Source organism: Lasiosphaeria miniovina (assembly GCF_030549165.1).
Source record: "Lasiosphaeria miniovina strain SMH2392-1A chromosome Unknown B0T26scaffold_6, whole genome shotgun sequence".
Taxonomy (NCBI): Eukaryota; Fungi; Ascomycota; class Sordariomycetes; order Sordariales; family Lasiosphaeriaceae; genus Lasiosphaeria; species Lasiosphaeria miniovina.
In genome coordinates this window covers 2,029,392-2,051,537 of record NW_026848225.1, presented here as the reverse complement: position 1 = coordinate 2,051,537, position 22,146 = coordinate 2,029,392, and the positions used below count along the sequence as shown (strand labels likewise).

Below are 22,146 nucleotides of genomic sequence, written 5' to 3'. Positions count from 1 at the left end.
GGTGACATTAGCTGGCCGAGCCTTGTTTGCCCCTGAAATGATGAGTTGGAGAGAAGCGAGAAAGCAACATCCGTTTCACTTGAACTCGGCGCAAGGAGAGAAGAGCTCACGATAAAAAGACATTGGACATGCCCGTGATTAAGAGCTAGGATGCACAAAACTACCTGCCTGGGTAGATATTTGCCAACTAACACAAAGTAGAATACGACATAAAAAAAAGTACAGTAAGTATCAGAAGGAGGACATGCGTGTGCCTCGAGCAGTTGAAAGAGATACAAAAACACAGGTATTCATCCCCCGTCCCCTCAAACACCCTGTGCCAACTACCATTTACTGCCTCCGCTCAAACCCCCTCAGTACCGCAGCACCACACGACTCACTCGATTATTATCTCTAGCATCAGACAGCCAGTTCTTGTGCCCGCCCCGAACAGCGTTCCGCCTCGCGCCCTCGCTCCCGCCGCGGGTCCACATCTCCTGGCCTGGGAACGATGCCGACGGATCAATCCCGGACTCAAAGGCTGCAATCCGCGCGAGGATCTCCTCGTACCACAGCTTCTCCTGCTTCGTCTTGCGACCGCGCGCATGGCGGGCAATAGCCTCGGCGTCCTCACCCGTCGTTGTCACAGCCAGACCAGGAGCCTTGGCCGCCGCTGAGATGTCAGCCGACGATTTCGTCGCTGGAGGCGTCCATAAGCCCGTCGAGGAACGGCTGGGTCGAGATGGCTGACGGCTCGGAGACCACAGATTTGACCGAGGCACTTGTGCCTTGGCGGATGGCGGGCTGGAGGACGGAGACCAGAATCTGTTCTGCCCTGCGGGCGACGCCGAGTCGGTCGTCCACATGAGCGATTGGCGGACCTGGGCCTGTGATTCAAGATGGCGCTGCAGGTCTTCCACCGTCTGGACACCCATCGATAAGCGTTGCTGTGATGCGTCGAAGCGCACTGTCTCGGCTGGTCTCGACGGCATAGGCTCGGGCTCCGCCAGAGGCTGTCCGAGCATAGCGATGGACGCTCTCCGCTTGTACTCCTCCTGCGCAGCACGCTGGACAAAGATCTTTTCCTGCTCTAGTGCCTCTACTTGGGCTTGGATCATGGCGTTTCTTGACAATGCCTCGACGACTTCTGCCGGAAACCGCGGCACCGGCGGAGGGAGATCGCTGTCTACTTGCTCAAGCACGCGTGCCGGCACCATCATCTCCTCCTTCCGCCGGCTGCCCCGACTATCCGAGCGACTCAGGCTACGGCTACGGGAACTGGATTGGTCGTGAATGCTACGCCTAGAACTAGAGCGCTGGTGCCGGAGCTTCTTGGCCACGTAGGAAGACATGACAGGGTGGACGGCTTCCACGGGGCAGGTGATGGCTAGCGAGCCGAAAAAGACAGGGTGGACAGCGGCTACGTCGTAGGTGTATCCTGTAGCCGCCGGGTGGAACGACTCCGAACGGGTAGCGAGAGACTTGGCAGCAAACACCGGGTGACAGGTAGCAGCGTCAAAAGGAGGCGAGGTCGGTCGAGCTGAGATGGTGAGAGCCTCATGAAGCGCCGCGTCCCAGTCTGCCGGGGTAGCCACAACTCGCCTGGCCCTCTTGGTATGTGGGTAGCTGGCCGCGATTGCTTCCTTCAGAGCAGCCTCCCAGTCCGCGCGAGTAGCTGGCACCTTGCCCCGGGTCGTTGCCTTGGATTTCAACTTGCCGATAATCCAATGCTGCTCGGCCCGCTCTGGCTTGCTCTTGATTGTCCAGAGTGCCGTCGACGGCAAAACTTCCAATGGCTTGAGCTCGACCTGGCGTGGTTTACGATCCATGTTCTTCGCGGCCGGCTCGGAAGATGTTGTCCGGTAGTCAGTTCGATGGGGGTCAAGCTGGAAGAGACCTCCCTCCAAAGCCCGGGCCTTCGGTCTGCTGTTTGCCCAGAGCATTTTGCTCGTCTTGACCACACCCCCGGCGAGCCAGTGACCTGCCGACGACTCCTCCTTCCTAGCCACCCAGAGGCCCATCGATGACACCTTCTCGAGCTGTGCAGGGCCTGCTTGGCGAGGCTTACGGTTTATAAACCCGGCTGCCGGCTCGTTGGGCGTGGTGCGGTACTCTGTTCGACTGGGGTTAACCTCAAAGAGACCTTCCAAAGCAGCCTTGTTTTGCTTCTCTGGTCGATCCCACAATCCGACCGACTCCTGCTTGCGTGTCATCCTCGCCTTCTTTATCTCGCCTGGTGCAAGGCGGGGTATCTGGGACGGCTTTGGTGCGGGGGTCGGAGCGGGGGCCGGCGCTGCCGTTTCCACTGGAGCGGGGACCGGTCTAGGAATCATGGATGGCCTCGGCTGTTGTGTTGCAGCGGCTAATCCCGGTGCCGAGATTTGAGCCACATTCCCCTCTTCCGTGGTCGGGAGAGTGGGCCGCCCTGCCACTGCAGCCTCCGTCATGCGTAGCGCCTCTGGTACCAGAGGCTCGCGGGGCTGCTCAAAGAGAAGTTCTTGGGGCTCTTCGGCTAGGCCGATCATAATCGATTGCTCTCGAGACGATCGGTCTTCGTCATCGGAGGGGAACTCGTCCATATAGTCATCGACGACCGAGCCCGAGGTCGACGATAGAAACATGCTATTCTTGGAGGGCACGTCGTCCGTCTTCAAAAGGCTGGCAATCTCCCAGAGAGTGGTTTCGTCAAATCCATCGTCGCTGTCGTCGCCCTCCCCCTCGTCCGAGTTTCGCTCTCCGTCTTCATCGTCGTCATAATCATCAAAGAAGGACGAAGAGTATTCAGCTGCCTCAAGCTGCCTCAACCGAGCCTCGGCAGCAGCACTGCCGGACGAGCCGCCCGAAGTCATTGTCCCAGGCATGGCCATTCTAGTCGGCCGCGGTTGGATGGAGGCAGTGTCGGATCTCTCACCCCAGGGGAACTGGAAAATCCCGAGTGTCCCGCGCTTATCAGGCAAGGGCTGGGGGCTCTCGAGTATATCGGGGAGGAGAGTCACTCGCTTGTTTCGGCGGGGTGGACGCTGAGTGAGCGGTCGCGGGGCTTTCTGGGACTGGGACTGCGATCCCGCCTGTGACGACTGTCGCATCGACTCCGCTGGAGGTGCGGCAGAGGCCCAAGGCGGTCGCCAGAGCCCGGTAGCCGCGTGGTTGACATTCCAGTAAGGCTTACGCCAGAGTTGCGAGCTGTGTATAGGGAGAGGAGCCGTCTCTTTTCTTTGCGCCGGCCTAACAGAGAGGCCGGGGAGCAAGGGCTCGTGTTCTGAAGCACTCTTCCTGACGTGCTCCCAGAGCAAACTTGTGTGTGCGGTTCTCCATTTACGCGCTGGAGCCCATAGCAATGCTGGCTCGGGCACTTTCTTTGCTGGCTTTGCCATCGCAATTTTTAGCCGCGCCTGGAGGGATGGCGCTTCCTCGTCAGACTGGTCCGAATCCGGAGGAGTGGGACTGCCAAGTTGGGCATTGGACAGGGACATGTAGTTGACATTTCGATTGCGAAGCAGTTCTGCTGCCGCGTCCATGTATTCCACCTGGGCTTCTGTCAGGCGCTTCTGCCAGTTGTTCATTCGGGGTCCCTCAGGGCTGTGTGCCGCCGTGTCGTTGGGCTTAATAGTTCCGCTATATCGCAGCCGAGCAAGACGCGATGCCCTTCGCTCTGCCCCAATACTGGCCCTGATTGACGCATCCTGATTGATGCTAACAGGAACCACCAAGGACTCGACACGGGAGCTCCGTTTCGTTGGCGATGTGGTTTGGACGCTGGACAATGAATCGCGGCCTATGTCATGCTTCATCTCTTGCCAGTGATCCTCTTGCTGTCCTATCTCCTTCTCAAGGTTCTCCAGCAGCGCTAGACGGCGCGACGGTGTCTCCAGAGCACCCGAATTAGGCTGTTCTAACTTCTCTAGCTGGGCCTGGATCTGCTGCAGCGCGTGTTCTGGAGATTCAAGAGGAGATGGCTCTGCTTGAATGACAATGGCGTTCTTCCTGGCAATCGAGTTGAGCTGAAGTGGCGTGGGCGGTGACATTTTCCTTGAGCGTGTCTTTTCCTTCCTATCCGAGAATGTTGGGCAATCGTCACCAACCCGTCGATGCCATTGGCCCTGAGAAGCACGGTTGGCTTTAGCCGCAACTTCCGACTCGGAGCGCGGCCCTCGAGCACCCGATTTCTGGCTCGCAGCTGTATCTTGGACGTTGGGCAAGACATCGCTATCGCGTCTATCCCCTTGGGGGGCGTTCGTCTTAGCTGCCCCAGAAACCTTGCGATCGCCCTTTCGTATGGCAGTGGGGTAGGCTTTCTGCGGAACTGGAACGCTCACAGCCAGCTCGGGAGAGTACACGGAACCCCAGTTCGTCGTTAATTCATCACGAGTATCTCGAGTTCTGGTATCGGTGGTCTCTGTCCAAGCTGAACTGCGTACTGGAGGAATTAGTGGAGACGATGCACGTTTCGCGCCTGGTTCTGACGGATTCTTTGTGTTTGGTGTCTTGCGGCTCTCGTTTTCGGTAGAGATGCCTGGCAGCCAGGAATTGCCAACCTCATCTGCAAGGCTTGGGTACGCGAGCGGGCTTAGCTGGTAAGTCTCCCCTAGCGGCTTCCGGGTAATCTCATCCACATCTAGAATGCTCCCAGTTCTGATAGACGTTCTCGTTGTTCTGTTAGAACGTCGGCGCTCAGATTCGGTTGGAGAGGAGTCATCCAGATATGTTGCCGGAATTGGCGGCAGTTCAGGGACAGACGATCTTCGCTTGGTCCCTTTCCCGCTTGGAGGGGCCGGAAAGAACATTGTCATCTTCTCGTCAAACGTCATACTCTTGGTGTCGTTAGGGTGCGGCCGAAGCCCAACACCCGCACTCCTCGGGGGAGGTGGAAGTGGCGGGAGCTGAGTCGGGCTACCCGGAGTTGACGTCAGAATGGACTTCCGGCTCAACGAGCCGCCGGACTTGCTCCTTCTGTGGTTGATGGCGGGGCTCGCTTGGGCTGGGGACTCGGGGGCTTTCCGTGGGATTGGCCGGGGTCTATTGACGACTGAACGGGCAGTGCCGGGGGTATCGGGAGCCGCCGCGCCCTTTATTGCTCGATCGTTGGCGCCCTTAATGATCGTCTGGACAACCGTGGGATCATTGTACACAATGTTATTGACGAACATGACAGTTTGTTGCCGTTGAAGGCCAGATTCTTGAACTATCTTCAAGCCACGTGCGCGCGGATTTGAGGGTAGCCCAATCGTCGGCCGTCTCTGAACAGCGTTCTTTGGCGCTTCAGGCTGCGGTGATTTTGGAGACGGCAGAAGCGCCCTGGAAGGTCTAATCTCTGGCCTTGGGAGACCTTGCTGTGTAAGTACCGCTACAGCCTTGACGGGTTCCTGGCGCGGTGGTGATACGGGGCGAGCTTGCAAAGGCTGGGGTGCTTGGGCAACTTGCGGAGCTTGCCGAGCCTGCGGAGCCTGAGGCTTGGGGAGCATGGCAGGTTGCGGAACCTGTAGGACCTGGGGAACTTGCTCAGCCGGGACGGGTGACAGCTGCTGATATTGAGTGGATTGCCGTGGGGATCTTCGGCGGACTTCGTCACCGCCAGGTGAAAGCTGTGCTGACGTGCTTATCCCGCCGGCATCGGGTTGGAGGGCCATAGAGACCATCATGCTCGGCTGCGAAGAGATGGACGCTACTTCCTTTCTCTTGACACTTACAGCCCTCTTCAAGGCCTCCTCGGGAGTCACGCTGGGTGGCGGAGGAGCCGGCCGCTTAACTACCGGATCCGAGTCCACTGGCATTCCGGCTCTCCTTTCCCTTTCGGCCTTGACAGCCTCCTCGAGGCCGATGGTGGGGATTTTGTTCAGCGGATTCTGGGGGTCGTCGTTGTCTTGAATAATCGGGTTGCTGATGGTTATCCTTCCAGCCGAGATCGCCGCAGCGGGGCCGCTTTTTCCAAAGTCAAACAGATTCTTCTTCCACCTAAGAGATCCCGAAGTCTCGAGCTTTCGGGCAGGGACTGGCACTGTCACTGCCTCTAGTCGTGGTGGAGGAAACAGCACCCCTTGTATTGGAACCCCGCCAATCCCCGCCACGCCGGTGATGGGCCGAGCAACAATTGGCAGTCCGACCCCGGTCTCGTCCTTGACAAGTGGCGCTTCTCTTGGATTCACAAACGTCTTAGATGATCGAATAGCCGCCTCCTTGATGTCTTCGTAGCGGCTAGGAGGATAATCGGAGTCGGAAGTAGAGATATCGCGGCTGATATTCATACGTCTAGGCGACGGTGCTTCGGGGGGACTAGACTGCGACCCTCTTAGGGAAGCCAGTAACCCAGCGCACCCAGTAAGGACAGCTAGAGATTGTGTTAATCATAAAAACAGGGTATAGTTGGAGGCAATGAGCATACTAATCAAAAGTGTCAAGCCGATTGCGGGGACGGCGGTCCTAGCAATGAGATCCATGGATCTCATTCCCAACATCAATGTCACGCTAGTCTGGAAGCTTGTCAGCGACGCTCGGGCTATCGTGTTGGGAAGGCTATAGGTATAATTACCGCAGTCCAGACGGCAAGCCCGAGCATGATGAGCATGAGAGCTTTGCTCCGACCCGAGCCAGATCCCCGCTTCTGGATATTTGCGACCAGCCCAGTCGAGAATGCCCTCCAAAACAGGAGCAGGAGGATCACGGCATCCAACGCAATGACCAGAATCGCAACAGGGAGGGACGACGACGTGGCAAGACAGAATGCATCGGTTTGCGGTCGAGTAAAGCCCACGAACACAGCTCCCGCAACAAACCGAACGAGAACCAATAGCTGCGGGACCATCTGAGCCACGGTAAGCTTGGTGCTGATGCTGCTCATGGCCCATAACAGGTACTGTTCGATCGAGAACCTCGCTAGCTGGTCGAAAATGGTGGAGAAAACGATGCCAATCTGGCATGGCATCGACGATTTTGAAGTATCGATAATGATGGTAATGAAGTCGATCTGAGCCCACAGGGCCGAGCTGAAGAGAAACAATAGGAGGACCAGCCTCGGGCCGTCCCGGAATACCGTCGTGCCATGGCCTTTGATGAAAAGAACGAGGGCCGAAATGGCCGCGTTTAACAGAATTCCACTAGAGTGTCCATGTCACCCAGTTAGCGCACCACATATCACAACCTCCCCAAGGCGCAGCCATCGCGGGCATCACGGCGGCAGACGGAACGTACAAAGAGAAGGTGGCGATCAAGGCCTGGGTCGCACCCTCTACTGCCATGTTTGACGACGCCGGTTCGCAAAAGAAGGAAAATAAAAAAGGCCCAGTCAATGGAGCAGGCAAACCGAGAAAAGAAGGATATTAGCGCAATGAGCGTATCATAGTGGCCGGTGTCGAGGTCACTGGCGAGTTCTGAATAGCATCATTGACACTGACACCTGAGGACCACTTGTTTTGGTGTATGTCCTTGCACCAACAAGCAGAAAGTGTAAAGGTGGAGGAGGGAGAAAGCACGGGGGCATGGAGTTTGTCTCGAGGAGCAGCCGAGGACCGCGACTGGCGACTGGCAAGCCGGGACGGTGGAGTAAGGAGTTGCCGAGTGGTATCGACTTGCTGAAAGAGCCAAGAGAGCCTGCTGCCAAGATTTTGCTTGTCCACGGCGACAGGGACGGAACCCTGATACTAGGGAGACTAGAACCGCAACCCTTGATCTTGATGAGCACCCCATCCCGGTCCCAGCGACGGCTTGCGGGGAAAAGGGGGGCGCATTCTTGCGTGCAGCAGCACGCAACGGCGCCTCAGCTGGGGGTTCCCAGCTTCGCCGAGTCGCTGCTTGGGGATAGCAGGACCGACGCTCAAACAAGCAGCTTGCAGGGCGTCGTTCGAGATTCTGGCGATCCATAGTTCATGCAGCGGGCAGGCGGGCGAGCTGATTGGCTGGCTATGCAAGGCTGACAAGGCCTATGCGCACTCGCGCTCGTCGGCTGCGACGCTCCGTCTCCGTCGTCTGTTTCACTTGAAACTGCACCTGTTCCACGTCGCACTACTGCTCTAGCAGGGAATTCGACATCGAGGGCCCTCCCGTAGCGAGCGGGCAGAGATGATCGGACGGCGAGTGTCATGTCAGGCCGACAGCCGCCCATAAACAGGCGATCGAGGCAATGTTGCGCCGACTGCCCCGCCTCGAGTCGACTCGACTGCCTCCTACCCAGGAGGAACATCGAAACAACTTAAAATACGTGGCGGCATCGCCCGACGTTCCATCGCCCGTCCTCTCTCACTGTCCAGCTAAACTTCTGAGGAGGGGCAGGTTAGATTCTTCGTGAGGGTTGCTGAACGGCTTCCCAATTGAGACTGAGAGACGCGGTCTTCAAGCAGCAAACATGAGGTGGCCAAGGCGGCATGATTCAGGTATGCAAGGTACCTGACTAACACTTAGTAAAGCAACCCAACCGAACCAAAAAAGACTCGATAACTCGGGTCCATAAAAGGCAGGTGTTGAAAAGAAGAGCCAGCGTGTTCAATCATGCTGTCGTGAGCTCCGGGGAGCCCTCTGGTATTGTTCGGCTTGGTGAAAAGAGTCGAAAGCTGTTGCAGACTTGCAGTGAAAAGAAAGGAGAAGGCCAAGGCGGCCGGGAGGATGACTGCAACCATCTCAAAGTCTCCTGCGGGCCAGGGGCTGTTGCTGGGATCCGTGCGCAATTTCCCCCACGTCTTAGCGGGAAGCACGGGCACACGAGGCAGCCGCGATGCACCCAGGCAACTTTTGAATCATGTCTGTTCCTCGCAGATAAGACAACTGCCTACGTTACGTGAACGGAAGAGGAAGGCACTCTTCAGCGGCGCCGGGCCTCTTCAGGCGGGCACGCTAAGCGTTCTTACCAACTCTGCCAGGCCAACGCGAATTCTGCTATTAATTACTGCGGATAGAAGTGTAGAAGAATGAAAGGCATTCAAACAGCCACTCGTCAACTTTCCGCACCTGATATTTACCCGCTCTTGGCTGGGACTCGGGACTGTGCATATCCAAAACGCAAAGACCTCGATCTCCAGCAGCCGCAGCTCGTCGTTCTTCTCCTTCTAGAAACCCACGAGCGCACTCACTCAGCCGCGGGGAAACAGTTCGATCGACAGCATTCAACCGCCATGGCGGGACTACATTAATCACTACAAACGGCAGCTCCCATTTTGCGGCTCAAGAGCACAGTGTTCTCCGAGGCGTAACAAGAAGCCACGCTGGCACATGGAAGCAACATGGCCATCGGTCTCTTATCTCAGCCTTTTCCGGGAGGTCGTGCGTCGATGCCTGCTTGGTAGCTCGCGTGTCCTCGTCGGGGCGTTGATAGATATCGTGCGCACATCTGCAACAGTGAAAAATGGAAATAAATAAATATAAATATCTTCACCACAAACACCCAGTCTGAAAACATGGCCGTATACAGAGTAATGCAATGGGCTTGAACGGGCTCTTTTGAATCCAGGGGATAATCTCTTGCAAAGGATCAAGAACCAAGTCCGATGCTCCGGCGAGGCGAACATTGGCCAATCATCCGGCCTTCGGCCGAGCACATGCGCCGTCCCCGCTCCGTGCCGGGATGTGGGTTGTGGTCAAAAGGGCGGCTACTTCCGACCTCGCCCGGCCATACTATGGCGTGCTGGGCCATGGTCCGATGCAGACACTGGACCGATTTTTTATGTGAGTCACAGGGCTTCAGGGTCACACTCTAGTCTGGGAACGAGACAGTCCGAGAACAGTCACAGAATATACGTCACGCTTCTCCAACACCTCCATTGAAAAGACGAGAGACGAGATACGAGTCGACGAACAGCATCCGGCATTACCTCGTGTAACCAAGACCAAAAACACCACGCAACTCCGCAACGCCCCTCTCAAGATGCCTCGCCAGGACCTAGAGTATCCCAAGGAGCCGTTCAGCACGGTCAAGCGGAAGGGCCATCGAGGTGATCTTCTTCCGTCCGCCGCCACAACAAGAGGAGATCAAATCGGCTAACCTCCATTCCCTGACCGGCAAACAGGCCGCTACGAGCTCGAGACGATCCACCAGATCATCAACTCGTGCCCGCTGCTGCATGTCTCGTTCGCAGCGCCCGGCAGCCCGTTCCCGGCCATCCTGCCCATGATCGGCCAGATGGGCTCGTTCGAACGCCCCAGCGCTGACCTCGGCGACGTGCTCGACCTGTATCTGCACGGGTTCGTCTTCTTTCACTTCCTGCAAACCCCTTAAACAACTCAACCAACAAAACTAACATCACCGTGTGCAACGGGGTGACCAGGTACGTATCATCCCGTATCGTGAACCTGTCGCGGGACCCCGCGGACGCCAACACCAACGAGAAGGGCCTCCCCGTCTCGGTCGCAGCAACGCACCTCGACGGGCTAGTACTCGCCCTGACACCAATGCACCACAGCTACAACTACCGCAGCGCAGTGCTGTTTGGGCACGCCGAGGTAGTCACCGACACCGCGGAAAAACTGTACGCGATGGAGCTCGTCACGGACAGTGTGGTCCCCGGCCGGTGGGCAGCGACGCGCGTCCCGCCGACGCCGGCCGAGATGCAGGCGACGAGCGTGCTGCGGGTGCGCATCGCCGCGGGGAGCGCCAAGATCCACACGGGCCCGCCGGGCGACGACCGCGCCGACCGCGACGACGCCGCGCTGCTAGCCCGCGTGTGGACCGGCGTCGTGCCCGTCCACGCCACCCTCGGCGCGCCCCTCCCGGGGCCCTACAACCAGCTCGTCCATGTCCCGGGGTACCTGGCGGACTACGTGGCGGAGTCTAATGCTGATGCCGAGGCCTACGCGCTGGAGGCGCTTCGCACGGTGGAGGAGAAGCCGAAGACGACTGCAGACGATGACTGAGCATGAGGAGTGTCAGTTGGGGGCTGGCTGCCTTGCGTTTGAGATGGGACTAGTAATTAGCAAGCAGAGAACGTATCCGGCGGTCTGACGTTGGCAAGGGGCTCTTCAATATAAGCCTGCATTGTATTGCATCCAATATAATGCAGGGAACGTAATCCCGAATTTCTTTCACTTTTATCCTCAAACATGTCGGTTCAAAGTGTGTACAATATTCACATGGTATCTTCGTACAGGGCAAGCACGCCCTGCAAGTTATAATCTCCTCTTATCTTTTGCTTTCAAAGCTTAAAAGGTAGAGAGGTGTTCCGCAGACTTCTCCCTCTCCGCAGCTGATCACCAAGCCTCCCAGACGACCGGGGGCAGGACGGTGCGCATGACGGTCCAGTGGCCGAGGGCACTCGTCTCGTGCCACTTGGTGAGCTTCTGCGTGTCGTTTCTCGTCAGGATGCTCTCGTCTTGGCCGGCGACAAAATCGGTGTCCTTGACCTCGTTCCGGGGGCTCAAAAACGCCTCCCGCGACGGGCTGTTGAGCAAGTCCCGCGCCGTAGGCTCACGGAACGAAATGGCTCGGGTCAGTTTGGTGCAGAAGATGACCATGTTGGTAAAGTCGCGGCCCGACTTCTCAAAGTCGTCCTCGCCGCGCGGGTGCTCGCGGTAGAGCCGGCACGACGGGAATACGCGCCGGATCGTCTGCAGCACGATTTTTGGCGGCGGGAGGGCAAAGTCTCCAGCGTAGTTCTAGTAGCTATCGTCAGTTTGTCGGCGGATTTGCGCACCGGGAGATGACAATGGAATAGGGATACGGGGGGAGGGGGGTAAATTTACAATAGCAATGACGCCCTCGGGCTTGAGCAGGGCGTTGAGGTTCTGCAGAAACTCGAGCGTAAATAGCGGGATGGGCTCGGCACCACCCGTGAACACGTCGTGTATAATGTAGTCGAAACGATTGTCCACGCTGCTGGTTTCGTTGGCGAGCCGTGCTGCATAGCTAACCGCGTCCTCGATCACGGCGGTGTGGTTCTGGGGAAGCTGAAAATACTTTTCGGCAAGTTTGTACACCACGGGGTCGATTTCGACCACGGTTGTGTCGACGCCGTGCGCCACCAACGCGCCAGGGGTAGTGCCGACTCCCAGCCCACTGAGAAAGACGGCGGGTTAGTTGTTGTTTACTTGTTTCGTGGGAATTTGGGGGTGCTATAAACAGGAAATAGAAAGGCGGAGAGGCACTTACACGACCAGGGCTTTGGCCTCGTAGTCAGGAGTCGGATGTGGCGTCTCGACCAGCCTGACGGCTTCCAACATGGCAAACACGCCGTAAATAGGCTCGGCAACTTTATTACCTTTGAACTGCCCCTGGCCGATATATTTAACCCACTCGCCGCCCAGCAGGCTATGGTCGCAGCGCATGACGCGGAACCCATCCGTCAAGCTCTCCATGACGGAGATATATCCAGTGATAGATTCCTGTCTATCTAAAATCATCCACCCCTCCGAGGCGAGGCTGCTGTTCAGCGAGGCCAGGGCCATGGACGTCGGCACGTGAGGGTTCAAAAATGCCGTGTGCAGCAGGGCCGGAACCGTAAAAAGTAAAAGGCGCGAGGGCGCGAGGAGCGCGTAAGATGCCGCCAGCACTGTCTCCAGCCCAAGCCTGGTGTTGAAGAAGGACTTCCCAACATGGGGGGCCAGCAGGCTGCCTGATAACTTCTCCGCCGCCTTAAAGAAGCCATAGGATCCAAGCCCCGGGGCCGCATCTGCGAGCCACGAGGGCAGGGCAGAGAGGTCGACATCGTCCAGATAGGTGGCGACACAGGCTGCCGATATGCTCATGAGCGGGAACAGGGTGAGTGCTTCGGTGACCAGCGGCCCCCAGTACGCCGTGAGGAGTGCGCTGGCTTTGTAGAGAAAGAACTGGACAGTGGGAATGTATATGGCAATGACAGGCAGCAGGGTGGCGAGCTTGAAGGGCAGCGCTCGGCTGAGCAGCATGTTGGACGACCACCCGGTAAAGCAGGCGGCCATTATCAGTTTTGCGTGCCACTGGGCTGAGGGGATTGAGCCGTAGACGGGCGACAAGGCCAGTTGAGAGACGTTGGAGTAGACGGCTATGAGACTGAGCAGGACAATCGACTTGAGATAGACAGCCGCCTGCTCTTTTGCAAACCTGGCCCATGTCTCATCTTTGGCCTTGGCTGCGAGGGCTTTGAGTTCTTCCTCGAAGCTCTTGGGAGTGAAGGACGAATTTGGGTCAATTTCGGGCACTCCATCTGTCTTCTTGGTGGTTTTGGGCCCTAGCGACTTAAGCTTGCCGCTCTTGGCGGCGGATCTGGGAGCCATTGAGGTGTTAGAGGGAATGCAACTTGTCAAATCCAGGAACTGGAAGTAGAGGCCAGCCTCGGAAGCCGCGAGGGCACGTGATAGGTATGCTGTAAGATGGAAACAGCCAGCTGTTTGGGCATGAGGCTCTTTGGCGATGCGTCCGTTTGCGTCTGCAATGTGGTCTCATCTCGACGCTATTGGCGCGTTGTTTGAGACACAGCAAGGGGTTCGCGGGCAGCTGTCGCCGTGGGCCATGGGCCGTGGGGTAGGTAGGGAGCATTCTCCACTGTTTCCTTCTTTCTTGGGGCTGGGGGTGTGGGGCACAGCTCCGCAGCAGCCTGCACGACGGGCACCCGACGGCGGCCCGGGAAACAGGGCACAACTTCGTCCGTACTCTGCACCTCAGGGCTTACCTCATTCAACACCAACAAACTCCCAAAATTCCCAACCGTTGCACTTCCTACCACACAGTAAACACTCGAGACCTAGCTACCTCCCTGCCCCTTTCTCCACTACCTGCTTTACTCGTATTGTCTTGCCATCTCCCCGAGCTGCAATGTCTTCTATACTCGACTCGCTGCCCGGCCTAGTCGACTTCAGCCAGAAGAGCTTGCTGCGTAGGTGCCCCCGAAGATCAGTCACATGTCAACCCGGCCAACGAGCAGCTCCCTGAACCGAAACCTGACCGCGAGAACAGTGTCGGCTGGTGCCATTGCATTCAACCCAACATTTTGGAAGTGAGATAGATGCCTACCCTTTGCCTCGTGGTGCGCCATGGCTTGCGATTTGTTCGCTAACGTTAGGCTTGTTGTCTGTGAAGTATTGTCGCCCGACGAGGTTTGCCCGCCACACCTTCCCTCGTACCTTCTTCGACGTCTCCTCTGACATGTCGCCCATAGAATACCGCACAAAGTTCCTCACGCGCATCTTTGGCGGCAATTCCCAAGCAGCCTGCTATGCGTTAGCTGCTACCATCTTCTCGCTGGGGCTCCTCCGCGACTTCCTGTACGAGCGGGCCCTGCGTGACCAACCCTCGCACCCAGCTCTGCAGGGCCCCCTGCCGACTGCCGCCGCATATGTGTTGCTGGCCTTTGGAAACATCTTGGTTCTCTCCTCCACCTGGCAGCTGGGCATTACAGGCACCTTTCTCGGCGACTACTTTGGCATTCTGATGGACAGCATGGTGACGGGATTCCCGTTCAACGTCACCAACGCGCCCATGTACTACGGGTCCACCATGAGCTTCCTAGGAACCGCGCTGTTATTCGGCAAGCCCGCGGGCATCTTCCTCACCGGAGTAGTGCTCGTGGTCTACTTGGTCGCCATCCAATTCGAGAACCCGTTCACAGCCGGCATATACGCAAAGCGTGAGCGCGAGAGGGCTAAGGCTAGCGGGATGAAGTCCAATGCGAAGAAGGTCCAGGGAAAGAAGGAGCTATAATTCGGCGGACCGGTCATCATAGCGAAGACTTCGGGTGGTGCATGAAAGAGTGAACCGCTGAACGTCGCGTCGCGAATCTGGCGTCAAAAGAGGAACCAGCCCATGTGCCTCGACAAGGTCTTGCCGAAAGATACGCATGGGGCGGTTCTTCGGCCCAGCAAGCAAGATTTGGCCAGGCTGGACCTTGGTACCACAATCTCCGATGGCGCCCCTTCAACGACAGCTGCCGAAGATTGTTGCCTCGTGGACCTACCGGGCAGAAAAAAGGACGAGCTAGTGGGGGGCTAACAATGTTTGAACCTTCGTCGTGCCATCAACTGGCCATGAAGACGAACGAAAAATAATGAGCGATAGACTTAGAATATAATTAATTGAGTTGGCAGGTTCGGGCCCAGGGCTCATGTCTGCCCAGTACGGACTCTTATTGGGTCAAAATGAGCAGCGAAGAAATCACCTCCCGACAAGCGTTCCACGGCTTATCAAGAGTCCACAGCAGTTCCATGGCGGTTTGTGGAGAATTCCCCAGAAATTGAATAACATGGACCCGCACTGCCTTGCCCCGGGAATGTGTGCACGGGGAATCGCGAGTCGGGCCTCCGGTTTCCGGAGCCGTCGTGGACCCTTGCGGCGAACGGCCAGCGCACACTGTCCAATCAGAACCCATGCACATGGGCGCTAATGCTGTTAACTTTACATTGACGTACGTATAAATCTGCGATGCCAACCTTACAGTTCTACATTAACAACCGTGAGTGTCTCCGTATGCCATATGCTATTCTTCTTTTCCTTGTTTTTCCTCATTTAATTATTTTTAGAATCGAACAAATACCGTCTCCTAGTACTTTATTTTTTTTTTAATTTACCGACTTCTCATACAGGCAATTAGCAACTGGGTAACAGGCCTGTCTTTCAATGTATTGTTGATGGGATGACGTTTTTCAGTAAGCTTCGACGGAGAAATGCATTTCAACTTTGTTAGAATTTGGCGGGAAATCAAAGTTGGCGTGCCAGAAAACGTGCACTTAAATCTAGGTAGAGTCCCCGTGGAGACTGGATTATCAACATGGCTAGATGTTTGAAAACACCGCATTATATCGATCAGTGACTCGAAATTCCCCCACACTTCCTTTCTGTGGCTTCGTGGGTCTCGTTACCTTATATACATTTAGTTGACCTGCTTGCTCTTTTCATGGCCTGGCCACCACTATATTTTCTGGTTTGGCTGGCCACTGGGTTCCGCATAGTTCAACGCCCCTAGAAGCCTTATCATAGTATATCGAGAGAGTTGTGTCATTATCTGAGACGTTGGACCTGGCCTCGAACCCATATTTCCAAGGCTTGTCAATATCAACTTTATTAGTTGGGTAACTAGGTACCTACCTATATTTTTGATTGCAGAAACTAAGGTAGGTATACCCCCCGAGTGGGACAACTCGAGGTGGATCTAGCTAGACAGATACTCGGTAGTCTGAAAAGGCAGGGCTGGTGCTTCTTTGGCCCTCTTAGGGAAGATTGTGGATCTAGACTGCCATTCTTGACCTAGCTCAGCATAGGTCAAGGTGGATGCTTTTGTGAAACTCTAACTTGGTCTCGCCCCCATCCTTGTGCGTCACGAGCTGTGGCTTAGTCCTCCTAGCTAGAACTAGGTTGTACTCGGTCACGGACTTGGAGAAATAGGCGGAGAGAGATGGGCGGAAACACGAGTGGATTGCTCTGATCGTGACGCACCCGACCGTTGAATGCTGACATATGCCGGAACCTACGATCCTGTGACGACTGGCGAGTCTTGCTCTATGTTGTATATCAGAAAGCTCTGCCCGGGAGGTGAGTGTGAACTAATTAAAGTCCCGTTTTGGACGTGATCCCAACTCGGCCGTGTGCGCTCAAGCCACAGTGGCCAGCCTATTCTGTCTAGTTATTCATATTTGTGTTTTCTTCATTGTGTGAACAAGACCTCATAATCCGTTACAGCCAGATCTCAAACTACTGCCGAGATATAAAGGTTCAAGTCGTTATACGGCACCTCCTCCTCGCCACAGCCCGATGGGATATGGGATGTAGGTATCACACATGCATGCATACTACGGCGCACTCTGGCGCTAAACACGGAGACTCGGGGGCAGCAACATGAACCGTCCATCACACACCGACAAGCCCCAGCCGGGCGACGGCGACGGCTACAACCAGAGTCCGAACCAATTCTCCAACGACTTGACCACAAACCAGGACCTCAATGGTATCTCCAACACTAGGACACTGCGGCGAGACCAGCACGCCCAAAAGCTGCATTCCGTGCTGGACGAGGGGGATTTGCTGGCTGCGCCGGCGACTCCCAGCAACGCAACGGGCGCCTCGCCCGGAACTACTTCGTCGGGTTTCGGGAGGGGTTCTGCCGACAGCACCCAGCCCGTCTGTTGTCGCCGTCAACATCCCAATAGCCAGAGCACTCGAGACAGCTGCCATGCTGGGCGGCGGTTCTTCATGTCGCGCCTCTGCAGGGCCAGGCAAACCATTGTGACGCTTGGCAAGTTTGCCGGGCCTGGATTCATGGTGGCCGTTGCGTACAGTAGGTTTCCTGCGGCATCTTGTCTCATGGCGTAAGGTGGTGGTATAGCAAGCTTAAACTGACACTGAAATCCTTGGTTCCTCCCCGGCATGAAAGTCGACCCGGGAAACTACGCCACCGACGTGGCAGCCGGCGCCTCGTACCAGTTCCGCTTATTGTTTATCGTCCTGCTGAGCAACGTGTTCGCGATCTTCCTCCAGTCGCTGTCCATCAAGCTGGGCACCATCAGCGGACTCAACCTTGCCGAGGCGTGCCGCGCGTTCCTGCCGCCGTGGCTCAACTACATGCTCTATTTCATGGCCGAGGCCGCCATCATCGCGACGGATATCGCCGAGGTGAGACTGAGCGCTTCCTTGTTGGGTCCTTGCCTTAGCTTGCCATTGCCTCGACATGCTGATGCCGCCTCCTGATCTGCTTCACCACTAGGTCATCGGCACGGCAATAGCCATCAACCTGCTCGTCCCGCAGATCCCCCTCCCCGCGGGATGCGCCGTGTCCATCCTCGAGGTGCTACTCATCCTCGTTTTCTATAATCCCAGCGGGTCCATGAGAGGCCTCAGGGTGTTTGAGTTCTTTGTCATGCTGCTCGTCCTCGCCGTGGTCGTGTGCTTCTGCATCCAGCTGTCGCTGATCCGCGACACACCCGTCGGCGACGTCTTCCGCGGCTATCTCCCGTCGGGCTCCATCGTTGAGAAGACGGCCCTCTACCAGGCCTGCGGCATTCTCGGAGCCACCGTGATGCCCCACAGCCTGTATCTAGGGTCGGGTATCGTGCAGCCGCGCCTGTATGACTTCGACAGCAAGGCCGGCCTTCTACCCCCGACCCCAACTTCGTCGCCCACACCCGCCTCTTCCACAACGGACGGGAGCAGTAGTGATTCTCGGAAAGCCGGTGGCGATGACAAGAAGATGTATATGCCGTCCCTGGAGGCGATCCGCTTCTGCCTTAAGTACTCGATGGCCGAGCTCGTGATATGTCTGTTTACATTCGCCTTGTTCGTGAACAGCGCCATCCTGATCGTGGCCGGCGCAAGCCTGTACCGGGAGCCCGGGGCGGCGGCGCTGGGGCCGGACCTGTTCGGGATCCACCGGCTGCTGTCGTCGTCGATCGCGCCGGCGGCCGGCACCGTGTTCGCGCTCGCGCTGCTCTTCTCGGGCCTCAGCGCCGGCATCGTGTGCACGCTGGCCGGCCAGATGGTCAGCGAGGGCGCCATCAACTGGCGCCTGCGGCCGTGGGTCCGGCGGCTCGTCACGCGGTCCATTAGTATTGCGCCTAGTATTGTTATCGCCGGCGTCATCGGCCGCGACGGCCTCGACGCCGCCCTCAACGGCAGCCAGGTCGCCCTCAGCATCGTCCTGCCCTTCGTCACGGCTCCGCTGATCTACTTCACCTCGGCCCACAAGCACATGACTGTCACCCCTGGCATGGCCAGGTACGGAGCGCCCAGAGCCGCTGCCGCTGCCGCTGCCGCGGGGAATGAGGAGGCTGCTGAGGGTGGTGTAAGGGATGAGGAGGGTTCTCCTCCACCTGAAGGTCTCGTGACGATGGCAAACAGCTGGCCTGTTGTGGGCCTTGGCGTCTTCGTGTGGCTGGTCATTACCGTCATGAATCTAGCCAACCTCGTGCTTCTGGGGCGGGGGACATGAGTCAAGGTGCTGGCCGCAACGTGTTTGTTTTGCGAACAAGATTCCATGTGGTGGCGTTTGCCCAGCAAGCCAGGTTTGCATATCTGCTTGGGCCTAGAGGCTTGATATAGGTGCCTACTTTTTGGCAATAAAATACACGAAATCATGGCCGGATATAAGTCTCGTATCTGCCTGCCGTTGCACGCGTTCTCTGTGCTTCTCTCTGGTAGTCTCACCTCACTGTAGTTTATAGCTAAGGGAAGGTAGTCAATTTCTTTTCACTTTTCTTTCAGGAGAGACTGTAGCAAAGCCGACTTGAGCCCCCTATTGAAAGAGCCTGGGTCGGACTGGTATTGCCTGCAAAAGGACTGCCCTCGTGATTTGAGGTTGCCTGCCCGCCCACGGTTTTCCACGAGCTACCTACAGTTTCGCAGGAGGCTCAACGACACGGCACGCTTTTCGTGGTTTATCGATAACGTTTCTTTTCTTCAGCTACCTAGGTATCATTCAAGACTGGCCACCCCGAAACGTACCTTACAAACCTTGCCTTCACCGATCGCTGAAGGGTTGTTCGTTTTGGCGCCCCTCCTAAAACCTCCTTTCTCCTTTCTCCACTACCTGCCTGCCTTGCCTGCCCGCCCGACTGAACAGGGCTGTTGTTTTACGTACGCTCTGGGCCGTGTTCTGAACAGGATCGGAGAAACCAGAAACAGACTTGCTGTTAAGCTCGCCCAGAGCGGGGAGGTGTATAAATCGTATTTGCTAGGGGGGCCCCTTTCGGAGAAAACTGCTCCTAGTGACATATCTTCCGTCATCTCCTGGACCGTTTTCTTTTCGACAACTCAATCCCGCAACCACACCGCGAAGCACCGAAGCACATACACACCACAAACATTACACAACACGCTCGCGACTGCACTTGCACGCGACTGCACTTGCACCCAAAAAATCATCGCCAAAAGTCAGAGATCATACTCTAGACCTGACTCTTCTTGCCTCTTTGATTTGCAGAGCGTTGCACAGAAAAACCTAGCTTCCCCCTTTCTTCCACCCTCGCTCCCCCCCCGACACCACGCGACCGGGCCAAAATGTCACGCAAATTCGACGAAATGTCTTCCGGCCCCTGCAACATGGAACGCCCTACCAAGCGCACTCGCATCTCGTCCTGCGAGGTCTGCCTGGCTCTTGAGTGCACTGGGTGCGCTCCCATCGCCATGGCCGCCATCTCCACGGCAACCACCACCACCACAACCACAACCACCACCGCCGCCGGTAAGCTAGCACTATTCGTCTCTCCCGCGCAGCAAGAGGCATCGCTGCGGAAGAACATGCTGACTTGGCTGACAGCTGAACACGCCTCGCTTCTACGGGGCAGCGGAGTGGCCCCGCCGCCGTGGTTCCTTCCCGACCGGCACAACAGGCGGCCGGCCGCATACACTAAGGACTGGGTGACGGGGGCGATGCGGCCCCGCACGAAGACCGACGAAATGGTGGATGGGATGAGCGTTGCAAAGCGGCGAGAGTGGATCGCCAACCAGCGGCGAAGGAGGGGACTTGATGACTCCGACTCCGACTCCGATAGTGAGAGTGAGAGTGATGAGGATAGCGATGATGGCAGCGACGACGACTCTGACTCCGATGAGGATGTCGACTCCTCCCATGGCAGCGAGACTCCCGGGCTGACCGATGACGACAGCGAAGACGAATACGACAGCGAGAGTGAGAGCCCGTCACCGTCCCCCAAGACGCCCTGAACAAGCTGGGTTCGGCTCGAGATTTTCCCAGCCGGGGAAGGAAGAAAGGGGAAGGGGAGAGAGAGAGAATCAAACTTTGGCACGAAAAGAGAATGCCGCCGGAGTACGGCTGGAACCTACAGGGAGAGTCCCGAGACGGAAATAACAGCGAGTAATTTACCCAGCGAGGAAATTTTGCAGCGAGGAGTACAGGGAAGCGAGCATTGTAGAATGGTGTTTTTTTTGTTTTTGTTTTGGACGACGGCAGCCACAATACCCAAGCATGGCACTGGAGCAGGCGAATTTGTTGCTTTTTTATTTATTTATTTATTTATTTCCTTTGTCTTTAGGCAGGGAGTGATGGAATGGAGCAGGTAGCATGTAGCATATCTATGGTTTATTAGTACTAGATACTAGACTGGACGTCTATAATATCGCATTTCCATACGTATCTGGCCAAGGCTGGTGTGGAAGACGAGCCCAAATTGAAGGCGAGATTTCGATGATGATGATGTGCCCCTCCATCCCCCGCGCGCGTGTTCACGTGTGTGTGTGTATGCGTGTGGCAGGTGTATGTGTATGTGTGTATGTGTGTATGTGTGTATGTGTGTATGTGTGTATGTGTGTATGTGTGTATGTGTGTATGTGTGTATGTGTGTATGTGTGTATGTGTGTATGTGTGTATTGTGTGCCTATCTTTGGTCCACCGCCAACCAAGATTGCGCGGCTTTTGCTTTCACAAGCCCCTAGTGTGCTTGTTGTACACCGGGCTCGCATTGGACTCGACCACTTGGTATGTATGTACAAGCCCTACAGGTGCCAGTGCTACTCGTGGTATTGCAACATTAGGAGGTCAACAACTAGTGCGTGTTGTCTCCGCTGGGAGGTGGCACATTCACCAGAAAAGCCGGGAGTGGAAGAGAAAATCAAGAGCGAGAATTCTCACATCACCGCCTCTATGTAGAGCAGAGAACGAGGGCTGTGGGTTCTCCGGAGCAAACCCCGAGAACAAACCTCCAGGTTTCTCTGGTGTCAGACGGCGACGGCGATGGCGACGGCGACGGCAAGGCGCATATACTGTTTGGGCATCTGTTAGTACCTAGGCAAGCCCTCCAGGTTTGGAAAAATTGAGCAAAATCGGCAGAGACAAGTTTGCTCGGCGAGCCAGCCACCGGCTATGCCGTCCAGCCAAGCCCGGTGTGAGCCCGTTTGCTCCTGAAAACATGTTTTGTGATATGTCGAAGAGCCACCCAGCTCAGGCAGGCGCAGGCAGCTTCCCGTATTCGCCTGTTGATAACAGCCAACATGGAAAGGGTGCAGACATCCGGAGCGGCGGCTTCAAAATGTTTGTCGGCGCCTGGTGATTACCTTACATAGAAAAAAAGGAGCAAGCATGTGATATTCCGGCGTGACTCTGTCACTGGTGTGTGGTGGTAGGAATCCCGAGGTCTAGCGTGCCTGCCTGTAGATCTATTCTATACAGCACCTACAGTGCAGTACAGTGCAGCACAGATGGAGTTCCTGAGGAAGGCACGCTCGCCGAGCGTCAATCAATGTAATTAAAGGAGAAAATACCATGACGTGCGTTAAAAGCCAACTGTTCAAACTTGTCGTGTGCCCTTGGAACGGATACCATGGCCGGTTCAATCCGA

The 22,146-nt window shown here is 56.5% G+C and overlaps 6 protein-coding genes across 6 annotated transcripts; 4 read left to right on the top strand and 2 right to left on the bottom strand.

Annotated features, from left to right (window-relative positions):
- Positions 1–11: 11 nt before the first annotated feature.
- Positions 12–7,224, bottom strand: B0T26DRAFT_805265 (uncharacterized protein). Its single transcript, XM_060447152.1, has 4 exons — positions 7,165–7,224; positions 6,506–7,070; positions 6,359–6,446; positions 12–6,304 (listed from the first exon to the last, which is right to left on the bottom strand). Exons 1-4 carry the CDS (start codon positions 7,209–7,211, stop codon positions 354–356), a joined length of 6,651 nt encoding a protein of 2,216 aa, XP_060292894.1. The 5' UTR covers positions 7,212–7,224; the 3' UTR covers positions 12–353.
- A 2,602-nt stretch (positions 7,225–9,826) lies between these two features.
- On the top strand, positions 9,827–10,812 carry B0T26DRAFT_653736 (uncharacterized protein; the record flags this gene model as incomplete). Its single annotated transcript, XM_060438485.1, has 3 exons — positions 9,827–9,893; positions 9,969–10,143; positions 10,227–10,812. The coding sequence occupies 3 exons, from the start codon at positions 9,827–9,829 to the stop codon at positions 10,810–10,812; spliced, it is 828 nt and encodes a 275-aa protein (XP_060292893.1).
- A 333-nt stretch (positions 10,813–11,145) lies between these two features.
- On the bottom strand, positions 11,146–13,146 carry B0T26DRAFT_652445 (S-adenosyl-L-methionine-dependent methyltransferase; the record flags this gene model as incomplete). Its single annotated transcript, XM_060438368.1, has 3 exons — positions 11,146–11,550; positions 11,638–11,950; positions 12,044–13,146. 3 exons carry the CDS (start codon positions 13,144–13,146, stop codon positions 11,146–11,148), a joined length of 1,821 nt encoding a protein of 606 aa, XP_060292892.1.
- Positions 13,147–13,684: 538 nt separating this feature from the next.
- B0T26DRAFT_742981 (phospholipid methyltransferase-domain-containing protein) lies at positions 13,685–14,569 on the top strand (the record flags this gene model as incomplete). Its single annotated transcript, XM_060444195.1, has 4 exons — positions 13,685–13,745; positions 13,826–13,865; positions 13,949–13,965; positions 14,028–14,569. The coding sequence occupies 4 exons, from the start codon at positions 13,685–13,687 to the stop codon at positions 14,567–14,569; spliced, it is 660 nt and encodes a 219-aa protein (XP_060292891.1).
- Positions 14,570–16,696: 2,127 nt separating this feature from the next.
- B0T26DRAFT_653363 (natural resistance-associated macrophage protein-domain-containing protein) lies at positions 16,697–18,782 on the top strand (the record flags this gene model as incomplete). Its single annotated transcript, XM_060438453.1, has 4 exons — positions 16,697–17,135; positions 17,232–17,470; positions 17,562–17,968; positions 18,011–18,782. The coding sequence occupies 4 exons, from the start codon at positions 16,697–16,699 to the stop codon at positions 18,780–18,782; spliced, it is 1,857 nt and encodes a 618-aa protein (XP_060292890.1).
- Positions 18,783–19,834: 1,052 nt separating this feature from the next.
- B0T26DRAFT_722109 (uncharacterized protein) lies at positions 19,835–20,753 on the top strand (the record flags this gene model as incomplete). The annotated part of the gene is made up of 1 exon (XM_060442577.1): positions 19,835–20,753. A coding segment is annotated over one exon (681 nt), but the record flags the coding sequence as incomplete, so codon positions are not given.
- Between the last annotated feature and the right edge of the window lie 1,393 nt (positions 20,754–22,146).

What these genes read in the sequence shown, in the direction of transcription:
- B0T26DRAFT_805265 (XM_060447152.1), bottom strand. Translation starts at nt 7,211, where the DNA reads ATGGCAGTAGAGGGTGCGACCCAGGCCTTGATCGCCACCTTCTCTTT. An exon ending in GGCTTGCCGTCTGGACTGCG is followed by an intron (nt 6,447 to 6,505) that starts GTAATTATACCT and finishes ACAAGCTTCCAG; the next exon opens with ACTAGCGTGACATTGATGTT. An exon ending in CGGCTTGACACTTTTGATTA is followed by an intron (nt 6,305 to 6,358) that starts GTATGCTCATTG and finishes CACAATCTCTAG; the next exon opens with CTGTCCTTACTGGGTGCGCT.